We start from the raw sequence: 15820 nt of genomic DNA on the forward strand, positions 1-15820 counted from the left end.
TGTTAGCCCTGCCTTGAACACGGGGGTGGACCAGATTGCTTTCACCTGTCTATTCCATTGTATTTTTTCCCCATGCTCTCTGTAACTAGGAGTGAAACAGAGAAGGTTTAAAAATTTTGTGGAGGAACACTACCCCACCTACAAAAACCCATCAGAGAGCAAAGCTTCTGTTTGAATTTGTCTCTAAGACAGCTAACTCGTCCTTTATGGACTTCTAGCCCAGGGAAAGTTGTTTAATTACCCCTTTCCATTCTCTTCCTCTTCTTCAGCCTTGACAGAAGGCAGGGCAAGTGTGTCACATTTGTTTAGGGACATTAACTACTTTTCCCCCCTCACTCTCAAATGAGATTTTGTCATCATATATTCATAAGCTGATGGGGAGGGGGAGCAAACAATTTTTAAAGAAAAAGAACAAAAAAGAACGAACTTTTTTATTTCAAGTGCTAGCATACCTCAATATAGCATCTTACAGAAACACCTAGAACAAGTACACATGCAAGGAGCTTTCTGGTTCTCAGCCATACACAATTCAGAACATGATACAGGAAACAGTGAACATGTATATTTGTTTGATGAACAGAAGTGTTCAAATTAAACTGAAGAGGAGCACAATCCATATACAGCAAAACCCCATTTCAGTTAGCTGCTGTGACCTAAGTAGGCAATTTTGTGGAACGTGCAGTTAGTTAGCATCACACGTTGAATGCTTCTGTCTCAGCTTTTACCAAGCAAGCTTCCCTGCTCCCTTAATCTTCTAATAACATCTTCAGGTAGAAGCTCAACAGCTCTAGCAACAACAAGCTCTCTACTGAGTCAGATGGCTGTAATATGAGGATTAACTGAAGTCTTGTCCTTCCCACTTCTATCATAATTAGTGGAGGCTCATATTATGTTCCAGAGCCTCTGGTGGAAGCCCTTGGGCAAACACACAGGAACCAAAATGGAAACAGAAAAACAACCAAACAAGAAAACCAAGTACCCTGCTGAGCCCCTCATTGTGCAAATGCCAAATGACACTGTCAGTCTGCATATACACACTTAAACCCAGGAATAAAATGAAAAGAAGCAACACCATAACTTTAAGGAATCAGCTCTCTAAAAAAGATTAGCAGATGTGGCTTTAAAAAAAGTGTGGTGTTGTTTTAAAAAAGAGAGAGTCATGTTTCCATTACAGAAACTGCACTTTGTTAGCTCACAGAAGGATTAAGAGCCATACCACTACAAATTCTTTCTCATGGCCATTTTTACCCAGCGTAAGAACCTGGACAGTTTGGTATAGACACCGTATTTGCCTTTCTTTGCACATCCTTCTCCCCAGCTAACAATTCCAGTAACAAAATAAGTATCCTTATATCTGGTCACATGGGGGCCTCCACTGTCTCCTTGACAAGCATCTTTTTGCTCCGTCTCATAGCCAGCACAGAACATGTTTTCTGTTATTGCAAAGTTAGTGGATTGCTTGCAAGTGTTCCTATCAACATAGGGGACTTCAAGCACTTTCAGCTTCTTGGACAGTCGTCCACCTTCAAATTCACGTCCAAAGCCACTAACCATCCCAGATTTTTGGTTCATCAGAACTTCATTAGCAAAGTCTGCTTCAGGGAGGCATGCTGCGACAATGTACTCAGAAAATGTTATGGGTTCCTTCAGCTTTATTAAGGCTATGTCGTTATCGTAAGTCTCGGCGATGTATTTGGAATGAACAAGTATTTTGTCCACAGTATGCATCGTTTCAGACTGCTCTTTCTTTTCTCTGTCCACTTCACCTGCATGAGATGATTGAAAAGTTTATTAATATGGAGACAGCACAATTAAAAACCTTGACAAAGGAGGAGATTAGCCCACGTTGGCGCCAATAAAAAAAAGAGTGTGGTGGTTTGAAAGGAAAGGCTCTGCTTTCCCTCCCCCACTGAGAAAGAGACCACGGCTAAACCCAGTCGGAGAAATGAGAGTATATTTTACAAGGAAACAGATTATATGTAACACAACAAATACAGGTATTTTACAATATATACAGGAATATACAGCAAATAAACTCAACCAGAAACCAGACCCCCCACAAAGGGGGCTTCCCCCTGTGCCCCCTTCACCCCCCTACCTCCCTTCTCCCCCAAAAGAGGTAGAAGAAGAGACAAAAAGGGAGTTAGTACAGCAAGCGGAGGCCTATGCACAGGGAGTTAGTTCTTATCTTTTGGCAAGAAGCCCAGAAGCAGATCCAGCCGAGAGGGACAGCGAAGGAAGGAAGACTGAGAGAAAGTTCCCAACTCCCCTGGGTCCAATCTCTCCTCCCACAATCCTACCAATGAAATTAGTTTAGAAAACCAAAATATTTTACAAACATTTAGCCAGTGTGCCCCTTCCTTAAAGGCACAGCGTCAAACGGCCACACATACCCATTCCTAACACTCTGTATAAGGCTTTACACCGCACAAGTAAACTACAAAAATGTATTGCAATAGTTATTAGCAGTGCCTGGATCAGTTTCAGTTCCAAGCTTTTGTCCATGGAGATTTTGTGTCAGTTTACATAAAGCATAAAGACATTGAGCTAAACTAACACAACTTTGGGTGGAAGCTCTTACAGGAGCTTGAGCCTGGCTTGTATCAGAGAAGGCGGCGGCCAAAACAGTGCAAACAAAGTTTTGTTGATCCTGTTTCATGCCTCACAAGTGAGGCTGTCATCATTTGAGCCTGCTGCTTCTTCCTGTAGTCAAGGTGTCACACAGTATCACAGTATAACTAAGGTTGGAAGAGACCCCAAGGATCATCAAGTCCAACCTGTCCCAACAGACCTCACGACTAGACCATGGCACCAAGTGCCACGTCCAATCTCCCCTTGAACACCTCCAGGGACGGCGACTCCACCACCTCCCTGGGCAGCACATTCCAATGACGAATGACTCGCTCAGTGAAGAACTTTCTCCTCACTTCGAGTCTAAACCTCTCCTGGCACAGCTTGAGACTGTGTCCCCTTGTTCTGGTGCTGGTTGCCTGGGAGAAGAGACCAACCCCTTCCTGGCTACAACCACCTTTCAGGTAGTTGTAGAGGGCAATGAGGTCACTCCTGATTCTTCTCTTCTCCAGGCTAAACAATCCCAGCTCCCTCAGCCTCTCCTCACAGGGCTTGTGCTCAAGGCCTCTCACCAGCCTTGTTGTCCTTCTCTGGACATGTTCAAGTGTCTCAATGTCCTTCTTAAACTGAGGGGCCCAGAACTGGACACAGTACTCAAGGTGTGGCCTAACCAATGCAGAGTACAGGGGCACAATGACCTCCCTGCTCCTGCTGGCCACACTATTCCTAATACAGGCCAGGATGCCATTGGCCCTCTTGGCCACCTGGGCACACTGCTGACTCATGTTTAGGCGGGTGTCAATCAGTCATAGCTTTCCTGAGTGTTCCTATACAAACAAATCTGCATGCTTCTGATGATTAGCTTTCTGAAGAAGTACTACTGTGATTAATACAATGCTAGCTGCTATTTCAAGAACATTTGTTCTTAATCACTTCTAATTAGCTGGCAAAAAAAGAAAAGGATGTACCATTTTCACCTCCCGTATCCGCTGTCTCTGTTTTTACAAGCAGAATGTCCAGAATGACAAGAAATAATAAAAAGCAACAAAGTAGCAAATCATAACAAACAAAGTAATATAACTACACCTCACAGAAGACTCAGAACACAGAGGAGTAGTCCACAACACATGCTCAAACATCAGAGGAGTAAAATAAATAAACACTTACCAACAACAACTTTAATTTCTTTAGATTGATTCATACAATGAGCTGCAGTAAGTATAAAATTTTCAGTTAAAATAGTTCCACCACAAAACTCTTCCCCTTCCTCATTTAACAAAACAGCCTAAAAAGGGAAAAGAAAAATGTGCAGTAAGTGCAGAATTAAACTCAACAAGCTGTAAACAGGTAATTGATTTCTCTGCACACTATATATATGCTTATTACAATAACATTTACTACTTGGCAGGTATCCCCTAGTATTGCATGCACATGAGCAAGCATGTGCTACAGGATCTTGATTGTCTTTACATGATGTAGACGTTTGGCTTCCACCTCACCTCACTCCCAGTGCTTAATGTCTTTTAGGAACAAGCCACTGATTGAGCAAGGATAGTGCAGCCCCCAAATCACACTTACCACCCTAAAGAACTTCTGTCCAAATTCTGTTCCCGTTTGACCCCTCCCTTAGTGTCCCAAATACAGAAACTCATTTTGGCTGATCCAAACTGAGGAGGAAGACGTTGATATGTGAAGCAAATGTATGCTTTCTTTGACATGCCCTCAGGTACGCTACCTGAATGGGCTGCTGTAAAACAGAAATGGAATATAATCTACAAAAATTACATTGGTAGGCCAGCATGACTCAAAAGCCCTCCTGGTGACAGCATCATCAACATTGTAAGGCTGCAGTCTGCAAAACAGCACATCTAAGTGCTCAGGTTCCTACAACTCAGCTACATCCAGCTACAAATGGCCTGCTACATGGGTAACATTCAGAAAGCATCCAGATTACATGAACTGTTGCATGCTTTCCCTCAGAAACACACTCTGCTTACATGCAGAGCACAAACACCAGCTTTACCTGCCATGGACACTCTCCAAGAAGACACTCATCACCACCTACTATCCTGGTAATGACATGCGGATTCTTGTTACTTGTTTCATTTCCAGGACTGACGGTTGGGCTTTCTGTGGTAGTAACAATGTCCTCCTCCAAAACTGTCTCATTTGTGGAAGGGCCGTCTTGATCACTAGTTATGTTCCTATTTTCAGCAGGTAAAACAACTGACCTTTTTTTCCTTTTTACAAAAACTCTTCCACATGGATACTTTACTGCAAAGACAAGAATGTAAAAGTTAGAGACGGACAGAAGTGTCAGCGCAAGAGAAAATCCCTTGACACCACCATTTCACAACAAAACAGTTAATGCAGATGTCCTGCTCTCAAAACACTAGCAAAACCTTGGCAGATGCAATAAAGGAGAAAGACCAGATGGTTTGAAAATAATAGGCATCTTGTTGTAGTCCTAAAACTCATCCATTGGTTCAGTCTCTGAACAATGTTTTCAAAGCATTTAAAATGCAAAACATCATCTTCAGCTGCTGATATTGCTATATTCATGTACATAGAATACAATACATACATAGAATAAACCAGGTTGGAAGAGACCTTCAAGATCATCGCGTCCAACCCATCAACCAATCCAACACCACCCAAACAACTAACCCACGGCACCAAGCACCCCATCAAGTCTTCTCCTGAAAACCTCCAGTGATGGCGACTCCACCACCTCCCCAGGCAGCCCATTCCAATGGGCAATCACTCTTTCAACCCTGTCCCAGTGAGTTTTTAGAGATGTACTTGCTCTTAGTAAAACCATCTTTATTAAGAAAGTGAGTGAAGTGTTTTATTTTAGGACTAACAGGGCTCAGGACAGAAATGTATTATTAGGGGATATGAAAACTGACATCAGGAGCATATATTGGCTTATCCTCCCTCCCCCCCCTGTTAAAATATAACAAAAATGTATAAATGTAAATAGCATTAATTATAATTATTTAATGCAACCAATTACTATTTGATTATGTTAACTAAAATCTAAAGCGGGAAACTTTGTGAGCAGCTGTTTCTTATGGAATATAAATGGCTACGTAAAGGAGAAAGAACTGCAATCACTTTTCTCCTGTCAACAATGGACTCTTCTCAGGTAATTCTGTGAAAGGCACTTTGCAAAGGGTTCCAAATCATCTAAATTTTGCTAAGTCCATTGCATCACATCACAAATGGAAGGCTTTGGAAATCAGTTTGCCTTGGTGTTAGATCTATGGCACATGGAATACTGATGGTTCGAAAGACATTCCTAAACTGTGAAACAAATCTCACCAGCATTGCTATTAGTTTGTCACATGGCTTCATACCTGCTGAAACACAGTGTTTGCCATCCTCTGCTAGGGTATATCCTTTCGCACAGGAACACACAACAGCCTTCTGTACAGTTTTTTTGAGGCTGCAGAACTGCTCACAGTCACCATTGTTTATTTTGCAGTACTTTGGTATGACTGTAAGAGAGATGTTTGAAGAAAAATTGTAAATAAGCACTGACTTTGCAGAAGACCTCAAAGTTTAGCAAATTAAACTGCACTCTTTAAGCAGGATCTGTATCTCCACCTGTAAAATACCTGAAGCACAGCTTAGTAAGAACACGAGTGGAGCTTAGCAAGAACATACTTGCCAAGTCCAAAGGGGCCCAAGGGCCATGCCAGAGTTAGTTTAAAATGCAGAGATAAAATGACAGTGGTGAAATGAGTAAAACACTGACAGACAAGTCCACATGTTGATAAATCCTCACACAATTCCTCCATCCTGCCCTTAAACACAGCTTCCCATCACTGCCCTCAGTCCTCTGTCTGAACTTCAGTTCCACAGTCTCCATTTTTTACTTCTTGGCTACTGAGAGATACTTCAGGGACATCATTAGGGTAGTAGCTGGATGAGACAGAAATGGGACTCAGAAAGGATTTATATATGTGATTCCTTGCAAAGCTGAAAAAATCTCTGCATTGTTTACTGGTATCTGCTTTCTTTTTCACTGTGATGAACTGAGAAGAGGGGTTGTACTTCTGAGCTTGGAACAATGACTCTTTAATATAACAATCCTATGCTTATTAGTTTTATCATCATATTTTGGGGATTCAAGCTCATGCAAAGACACTCTATCATAACTAGGAGGACTTTCCTTGCAGCAAGTGTAACTTCAGAACATTCATTAACACTATTCAGCTGTAGAGCCACCAGGCCCTTGTGTTTCTGGCACTGTCCTCCAACTCATCCTTGATTGCCATATGATATTACCTGGTTTTTGAAGATGCAAATAATGCTCACTAAGAAAGAGTTAACTATGATTCAGTTCCCTGGAAATGTATTGCCACAGTTCTCCAAAGCAGAAACCTACCAAATTCACAGTTCTTGCCTTGATAACCATCCAGGCATGAGCAAGTGTAGGAAGCAATTCCATCTTTACAATGTCCACCATAGTGACACGGATTTGAGCTGCACTGGTCTCCATCTACAAAAACAACATTTGTTTAAGAGTGTAAGCTTTTTCAGTGAACTCTGAAGGGGGTGCTGGTTTTAATTCACAGCATTTAGTCTTTCCTTTGAAAACGTATGTCCTGTGAGTTGCCACATTCCAGGCACAACAGTCTAAATGCAATCTAGCTTTGGTGGCAATTGCATGATGTCATGTACACAAGCCTTTCTACTTAGTAGGAAGATAAAGTAATGCATCATGGTCAGAGTATACACCATTTACAGTAGAGGCTGTAAATGCAGAGAAGACATTTCTACCTTGCAATTAGTATCTAAAGATATTAACCTTTTTGCCTCTTCCATTTCCATACAATTTGTGCACAGTAAGGACAACTCAACTTTTATTTCTTTAAAGGTCATTTCATCGCTGCTGCGTGTGCACCTGCAGTGCTGTTCATTGAAACAAACACACATCAGAATATTAATCAGAAGAGAAACAAACCACAAAATGCTTTGCAAAGCCCTGCTAAATTCATGTGTGCAGGCCAAATTTCCTATTGTATCTCCTGAGGTATAAGCTTCAGCTGCAAAACAAAAAAATTTAGCTCTTACCATGCACTCTCCACATCTACACTGGGACCTCCTACATTTGAAAGGTGGATCTACAGCTTTTCTTCCATTCCATGACCTAGACACAACAGGCTGATCAGACTCCATGGCCACAGCCACATGTACCTCACACAGCTACATGTAGCAAAGTGAGGCTGCGCTACGCTCGCTGACGTGTCCCACGTATCAGCCCTTTCCCCCACTCCTGCACTGACGCCCACAGACATGGTCTCTCCCATTCAGTGACCTGCTGTAATACAAGTGTCTCCTCGTCAAATGACCCTGCTGGGCTCTTCTGCACTGTTCAATAAGAAAAGCAGGATATCTGGAGAATGACATTTGCTTAATAATTCATTGCTTCAGGTCTTCAGATTTTGGTATGTTGCCAGCTGTTCTGCCTGTTTGGAGCAGCTGGAAGAACAGCAGTGTCCATGGAGGAGACAAGATTCAAGAAGCTGCTCATCCTAAAGATCCAGTTTGACCTGTGACCTCATCTGCTGAAGTTTTATCTGCCACATCTGCTTGGCTTTGTGTACTGCCACAACATCTCAACACCCCTTCTGTACCTGTACATGGCCAAAGCCAACAGTGTTCCACATGCTGTGTCTGCGTGGTCCATCCTCAACAGAAGGAAGGTGAGACCACCATTTACCAAAAGAAAGACAGACTTGAAGCCTGAAGCACAGCTCCTCATTTCTGCCTCCTCTGCAGTATCAGAGCACTCCATTCTGCAGAGATCTTAGCATCCTACTTTAGTTTTTCCCTACACTCTGATTCTCTGCAACAATGATGCAGGCTTTGCTTGAAATTTCAGCCTGTAGGTTGCAGAGCTCATCCCCTGCTTACAGGATTGTGAAAGTCTGCATCTTCTGTGTGGCAATTGTCTTTAGTGTTCTGCAGGCTCCAAAAGACAAAGCCGAGGTGTCTTTAATCAACATTTCTGAGGTACTCCTAATATGGAAGCTGGCCACATACTTTCTGGGGAACATAGTACCAAACACTAACACAAAAAATCTGCCCCTGCATAGTGACTACAAAGACTGGAACTCTAATAAATACAACTCAGACCTTTAAAAACCAAGAATCCAGAAAGACTTGATGGGTAGTATCTGCTGATCTACTGACATATCTTTCTTGAATGTCAAACAGCTTTGCAGAAAAGACATCCCACAAAATGCTCTGTAATAGGGGAATACACAACAGGCTGGCATGGAAGGTGTCGTTCACTGGCAAGTCACTCTGCGACAGAGTTTAATGACTTTGTGTTGGCCACAGCATTTAAGTGCCACCCTCATCCAGGACTATTTACATCAGGAATTACAGTATCACAGTATCACCAAGGTTGGAAGAGACCTCAAAGATCAAGTCCAACCTGTCACCACAGACCTCATGACTAGAACATGGCACCAAGTGCCACATCCAATCCCCTCTTAAACACCTCCAGGGATGGTGCCTCCACCACCTCCCTGGGCAGCACATTATAATGACGAACGACTCGCTCAGTGAAGAACTTTTTCCTCACCTCGAACCTAAACTTCCCCTGGAGCAGCTTGAGACTGTGTCCCCTTGTTCTGGTGCTGGTTGCCTGGGAGAAGAGACCAACCCCTTCCTGTCTACAACCACCTTTCAGGTAGTTATAGAGGGCAATGAGGTCACCCCTGATCCTTCTCTTCTCCAGGCTAAACAATCCCAGCTCCCTCAGCCTCTCCTCATAGGGCTTGTGCTCAAGGCCTCTCACCAGCCTTGTTGCCCTTCTCTGGACACATTCAAGTGTCTCGATGTCCTTCTTAAACTGAGGGGCCCAGAACTGGACACAGTACTCAAGGTGCAGCCTAAGCAGAGCAGCGTACAGGGGCACAATGACTTCCCTACTCCTGCTGGCCACACTATTCCTAATGCAGGCCAGGATGCCATTGGCCCTCTTGGCCACCTGGGCACACTGCTGGCTCATGTTTAGGCGGGTGTCAATCAGCACCCCCAGGTCCCTCTCTGTTTGGCAGCTCTCCAGCCACTCTGACCCCAGCCTGTAGCTCTGCATGGGGTTGCCATGGCCAAAGTGCAGCACCCGGCGCTTGGACTTGTTAAATGCCATCCCAAAATTCCCCTATCCAGAGCTGCCCCTCTGGAGGATAACTGACTGGCAGAATCACATGCCCAGTTTCTGCTCTGGCTGTCCTTTGCGTGCCAAGAGCCACTGTCCTATTTTCAGAGAAGACAAAGATTATCTCAACACTTGCAGGTAGCTGAACTTTGCCTTCAAATGAAACAACTGGGTTCAAGCAACCGCAAGGCAGTAAATCAGATTCCTTCTTCAGAGGAAACACAATGTAAGGGTGTCCACCGCTGAAAAGAACAAGGGAGCAGGAAGTGGTTCAATAAGGTGTGCATCCTTCCTTGCAATGAGAAGGCTTAATTCTCTAAACAACTGCAGCGTGTTTCTTACCTACATAGATGTTCCAGAATTCCTCCTACAGGTCGGTGTGGGAAAAAAGGGAAAAAAGGAGACAGAAAGAGTTAGATGAGAATTACTTAGTTCTTCAGAAAAATAATGGAGCTTTCATACAGTTGTTTAAACAAATATTTGCATCATAGGCACAGCTGCTACTACCATTTAATAAATTAAAGCCCTATGACCCATCTATAGTGCCCAGTTCTACATAAACAAGTCTCATACAATCTTCAGAACCATCTACAACTCCTTAGAGATTTCCCAATGTGCCTCAGTTGGCACAAGGCACTTGATTTCTTGCATAACTGTATCCTAAATTTAGTCAAAACTAATGGAACTTACATTCCTGTAATGTCAAAATCAGTCTCAGCTCCCCCCTCTCCATACTCCCATCAATGAAGGCCTCAGAAATCCTGAGATTTAAACCCATTTCCTCCAATTTGCATTCTTCTTTCCCTCTGCACTGAGGTCTCCAGGTATGCTGTCTGTCCAAGACAGTCCTTTCCAGTGGCATCGGGTCACCAGTCAGAACAGGCTGTGCTGGTTCTGTGATAGATCAGCCAAACTTTATGCTCCCAAGTGCCCTGGCAATGCACCCATCAGTCCCCACCCAGACCATCTCAAGGCCACTCCAAGAACATTCTGGCACCAGGTAATGCCAAAGTGAAATGAATCTGGCCTCAACTCCAACTTCAGGGCTGCTCTTAACAGCCATAGAGGTACACCTGATGTTCCCAATTCCCCTCCACTGCCAGTCACTTCAAGTTTTCAAGTATCTTTTCTGCTGACCCCAGTCTCCATAGCTATCCCATCTCATTAACTCCCCCTTGAGCTTGGGAACAGATCACATTTCTGTCTAAAGTTGAGCAGCCAACAGGGTAGGGCAGGTAATGTAAGACTCACATACAAACTTCATCCTGTGTGGGCAACTTAACATTAAGGCATGTAAGAACTGTCCACAGTATATATTCCATCAGTTTGGATACTGGGAAAGAGAGTCACAAAATGATAAACACAACAAAGCTGCCTGAGGTAAGTCTGACAAAAATCTCCCATTTTTTTCTTCTCAGACTTCCCATGGATTCTCTACCTAAGAAGTCTTGACCATATTCATGACACTCAGCTATGCCATCCAGAGAGTCTGAATGGGTAGCATCAAGGTATTTAAAGGCCAAACACCTCACAGTGGAAATTAAACAGATCAAAACAGGTAAAAGAATGGAGGGGTTAACATGAGCCAGCCTTGCAAGAGCTAAATTAAGAATTATCAGGAGTTTATGCCTTAGCAATTCCAACCACACTATTTACTCCTTAAGGGACCGGGAGTAATTTTTGAGTTTTGATGGTCAGCTCAAAAAAACCTTTATATTATTTTATAAACACAAAATATATAGGCTTATGTCTCATATTTGCTTCATCCTTACAGTTTTTTCCTGGTCTTCAAAGGCTTCTCTTGCTTCTTCTTTTGAGCAGCGCTCCTCAATGCATTCTCTTTCAATATTCCCTTTCTTAAATTCCTCCAAAAAAGAGTTAGCACGCTTTGCTCTTTCCAAGAAATTGTTAGCATTTTCTTTCTTGATGAATACTAGGCAAAAGAGAAAATTATACAGCCGTCAGAAACGTTTGGTGGTACTACAGAGCCATCGGAAATACGTAAAGCAGAATCAAAACCAAAACAGACCCTTTCACCACTCTACCCATACACAACACTGCCTGCAGGGTTAGTCTTCACATAGGCTAATACATCTCAGGATCTCTCAAAGCAGTCTCTCTCTGAGAATCAGCAGCTCCAGAACAAGCTGTAGGTTCCCAAGATTATCTACTATGTTTAGTCTTGAAAACAAGAACATGCAGGCTGTAGCTGAGGGCTTATATTTCTGGTGCTCCTGCTCAAGACTCCAGTCTTGAACAGAATGACTTTCTCTGAAGGCCAGAGAGACTGCATTCCTTGAGTTGGTTTTAAAGCTCACTACCAGGCAACACCACTACCTGCTCCAGGTGCTTGTACCTTAGAAATTAAATGCCACACAAACTCAAGATGCAGTAATGTATCTACTGAACAGATGGGAAAAGCCCTTGTATGAGCTCTACTGCCCCTCACACCCCAAATTCCACTGCACTGGAGTCTTCCTTCCCTTAGAAATGTTAACACACTTCTCTAGCAGAAGTAAACAAACATCAGCTTTATCAGGAAAGTGCAGCCTGAGGTCAGTTTGCTGGGCTGTTTTATTTCTTAAAAGCTTGGTGTCATAGAAGTGTAAGACCTGCTGCTTTCAGGTTCAGGATGCAAGTATCTGTTGATTTAAACTGAAGGATCATAGGCCTTACACTGAGCTCAGCCACTTGGCTGCATGAACAACGTTACTCTCCAGTGGCTGGTGCAGACATTACCAGACAGGAAAACCAGAAACAACAGTGGAGTAAATAAATGGCTAATTCTCCCATAAAACCCATATATTCTGGGAAAGTTTGCTGTGTTTGGAGGCTGTCATTTAATTATGTTCTAAGCACCTGGAATTTACAGAGGAAAAAATACTTTCCAGTCATAGTCTGGAGTGTGGAAGACTGCAGTGCTGCAGATGGGGCTTGAAGGTCAGTGGCTTACGGTCAGCAGGCAGCTTGCATGTGCCTTCTGGGCTATTCTTTATGAAGCTCAATTCAGCAATAAGTTAACTTGCTTATTGCAATCATCATACACCGTAATATCCTCTAAGAACACACAGAGGGGACTTATTCTGCTTTCTCTGAAATTGGTGGGTCAGTCACAGGGAGCCAAGTTCTGCTAGTGCTGTTCATATTAAGCAATCCCATAAAGCCCATGGTTAATTCCAAAAAGGCCACTCTCAAGGAAGGCTTACAGAAAGCACTTGTAACTTGTAGGTCAGCAACTGTTAGTTCATTCACCCACTATCTTATTTGTCCTTAAATCCCTCTCTGCAGAGACAGCAAAGTGACAGGATGCAGCTGGCAGGGTTATCGCCTCTTGGCCTTCACATCACCCAAGTACCCTTGAACTAGCTAGTTTGTCTTCTGAGGCTGGCTGTTCCCTTTACCAAGCTTTCTGTTCTTCTTCCATATTCAGAGACATCAAGGAGCAATAGGCATTGGTCAGCTGAAGCAGCACATTCCAGAAACATAAGGAAGACCTCATTTTAAAGCCTAAGCAGGCTGACTCACTGAAGGAAGAGTTAATGACTTTTGAAAGGCTTTCTGTTGCTGCTCTGGACATTGGTGTTGACCTCAGTGACACAGAGGGACATCCTTCTCCCCTGCTGCCCAGCCTTCTCCACAGCCAAGACCACCCAACTAAGCCTTGGACAGGCTTCTCCTCACAGGCACAAGCACCTCAGGCTTCAAGAAGCGTTGCCCTCCCGGTGCAAACGGTGAGGATGGCCACCAATCCTGTTTTATAGAGGGGAAACAGGAGGCCTCGAGGGGCAGTCGCGGGACGCAGCACCGCTGGGGCTCAAGCATCTCGACGCGCACCTCGGAGCTCCCTGCCTCGGACAGAGTTTGCCCATCTCTCTGTGGGGTGCGAGTCTCGGCACAGGTACAGACAAGCCTTCATCCGCTGTTGGAACCGAGCCCCCAGGGCAAGACATCCTCTGGGATGCTCAATTCTTCCCCAGCAGCTTCCTGACAGCCGCAGTACCCCGCGCAGGCAAGGGCCGGTAGGGTCCCTCGTTGGCGGAGGTGAGATGACTTCTGCCCCTCATGGCCCCCGTGGTGGGAGCCCCGACCTGCAGCAACGTCCCGCCACCTCCTCCCGCGTTCCCCTGACAGTCCCTCAAGAGCGGTGAGGAGGGGCCATGCCCACCTTGCCCTCCCAAGTAAAGAAGGTGCCGCCTTACCCCCTCCTTCAGCACGGAGCTCGCCCGCCAGCGCCGCGCAGAGCAGGAGGAGCAGCTGGCGGCCGGCCATGGTAGTGCGGACCCCGCGGCTGCTGGTCCGGTGGGGTCGCGCCGCGCCAGGACAGGACTGAGAGAATGGGAGCCGAAGCCCGAAACCGTCACAACCGCGGGCGCGGAGAGACTGAAGCGTCGTTGCTTCACCCTGCCCAGAAATAGCGGAAGCGCCGGGGAAGGAGGAGAGCCGCCACAGGATTTCTCAGCCGGGGGGCCAGCCTGATGAGGAGGCTCTTATTTACGTTTCTAGTTTGTGTGGTTTTTTTAACCCAAGGAAGCCGTCTTTTTCAATTGTAACTGTCCCACCTTTTTTTTTCTTTTTTCTTTTTCTTTTTCTTTTTCTTTTTCTTTTTCTTTTTCTTTTTCTTTTTCTTTTTCTTTTTCTTTTTCTTTTTCTTTTTCTTTTTCTTTTTCTTTTTCTTTTTCTTTTTTTTCCTTTTTTTTTTTTTTCCCCTTTTTTTTCCTTCTCACCCTTCCCGTGAGGTAGGCAACCTCAAAACCCGGCTGGCGTGGTCCCGGCCGGGCGTTGGCCGGTGTGCGGCTCTGCACCGGGCCGAGCAGGGGCAAGGCGAGATTCCCACTCTAAACAAGCTGCCAGCTGCGCAGCTCCCACCCGCGTTTCACACATCCCCGCACCCTAACCTGCCGGCTCCGTGCTTTCGACACACAGAGTCTAGTGACCTCGGCCTGGCGTTCGCCGGTCGTCAGTCGCCATCTGCCCTTTTCTGGGGAGTTTCCCCTCGGTTGTGCCCTGATGAGAGGGCTCTGTGCACTGCGGAGACCACGGCTTTGGTGCTTGCAGAGCCTGCCGCCGGGTCTCCTTCTTGTTGGCTTGGTTAAAGCAAGGGGTTATCCTTAAAATATATCTAAACCCCATCTCTGTTTTGAAAAACTCGCTCTGTGTAGACATTAGTACTGGTTCTTTTCTTTCATATTTTGCCCCACTTTCTGCAAGTTGATGGTTTTGTTCATAAATGTCAATATTTATGCTGGAACTTTACAGAGGAAAAATCATGCTATGGAATGTGGAAAACCCAACACTGCTCTAGCTTGAGGGGTTTAAAGGGATGATTTTGCGATGCTGAGTGTCTCGTCTCAGTGGAAACGCAGCTTTATTTGCAGCTTGCTGCTCCTAGTCACCTTTCTCCCTGCGAGTATATGCTGCTGTTTTATGTGCTTTTCGTATATGCTACTCATGCTGAAAGACCTCTTGTTTCTCAAATCTCTAGACTCTCATGTCCTCCCCAGTTCAGTTCACGAATGAATAATATTGTTCTATGCCAGTAAAGCGGGTGAAAGGATACTCAGTATTGCATGGTATACATACCAGGTGTCAGTGTTTTCTCCTAATAGTAGAGTATGGCCAGTTTTAGGTGCCTTATTTAATGCTAAGGTTTTGTGAGTGACCTGCTATTCAGCATGATTTGAATGAATCCAAAGTGTAAGTTTTGCATAAAATACTCTAAACTTTTTTTCTAATCTGGTCAGTTTTATCTCCCTCACCTTTTCACTGTTTTCAGGCTTACATTAGAAGGTGCATTTCTTAACGGTATAGCTGCTGGCAGTTTCTGAACGCTTCAGGTTCTACCGTTTATGCATGAAGGCTTTGGAGAATGGTCTTTAGCCAGTGTTTTGCAGATGGTCAGAAAATTATCCTATTGTGGGCTTAGATCTCAGGACAGACAGTACAGTTTAGATTATACTGGACAACAAATGAATTGAACATTCCTTTTCATTTGCCATCTTCTGTATCAATAAGCATAGTACCAAGGTAAAGATAAGATTAAATCAGTGGTATTCTTTACCACATGTAAGG

General features: G+C 44.4%; 1 protein-coding gene across 1 annotated transcript; it reads right to left on the reverse strand.

Moving 5' to 3' along the window:
- Nucleotides 1–450: 450 nt before the first annotated feature.
- On the reverse strand, nucleotides 451–14224 carry F10 (coagulation factor X). Its single transcript, XM_009898718.2, has 8 exons — nucleotides 13951–14224; nucleotides 11524–11684; nucleotides 10094–10118; nucleotides 6965–7078; nucleotides 5931–6071; nucleotides 4595–4845; nucleotides 3739–3856; nucleotides 451–1766 (listed from the first exon to the last, which is right to left on the reverse strand). The coding sequence occupies exons 1-8, from the start codon at nucleotides 14018–14020 to the stop codon at nucleotides 1219–1221; spliced, it is 1428 nt and encodes a 475-aa protein (XP_009897020.1). The 5' UTR covers nucleotides 14021–14224; the 3' UTR covers nucleotides 451–1218.
- Between the last annotated feature and the right edge of the window lie 1596 nt (nucleotides 14225–15820).

Source organism: Dryobates pubescens, chromosome 7 (assembly GCF_014839835.1).
Source record: "Dryobates pubescens isolate bDryPub1 chromosome 7, bDryPub1.pri, whole genome shotgun sequence".
In the NCBI taxonomy this organism is placed as follows: Eukaryota; Metazoa; Chordata; class Aves; order Piciformes; family Picidae; genus Dryobates; species Dryobates pubescens.

Bases quoted from the DNA above. Each gene is read 5' to 3' on its own strand.
- F10 (XM_009898718.2), bottom strand. From the start codon at position 14,020: ATGGCCGGCCGCCAGCTGCTCCTCCTGCTCTGCGCGGCGCTGGCGGGC. The intron at 7,079-10,093 runs GTAAGAAACACG...TTGTTTTTGTAG, and splicing joins ATTCTGGAACATCTATGTAG to ATGGAGACCAGTGCAGCTCA. The intron at 1,767-3,738 runs GTAAGTGTTTAT...CATCTCATGCAG, and splicing joins AGAAATTAAAGTTGTTGTTG to GTGAAGTGGACAGAGAAAAG.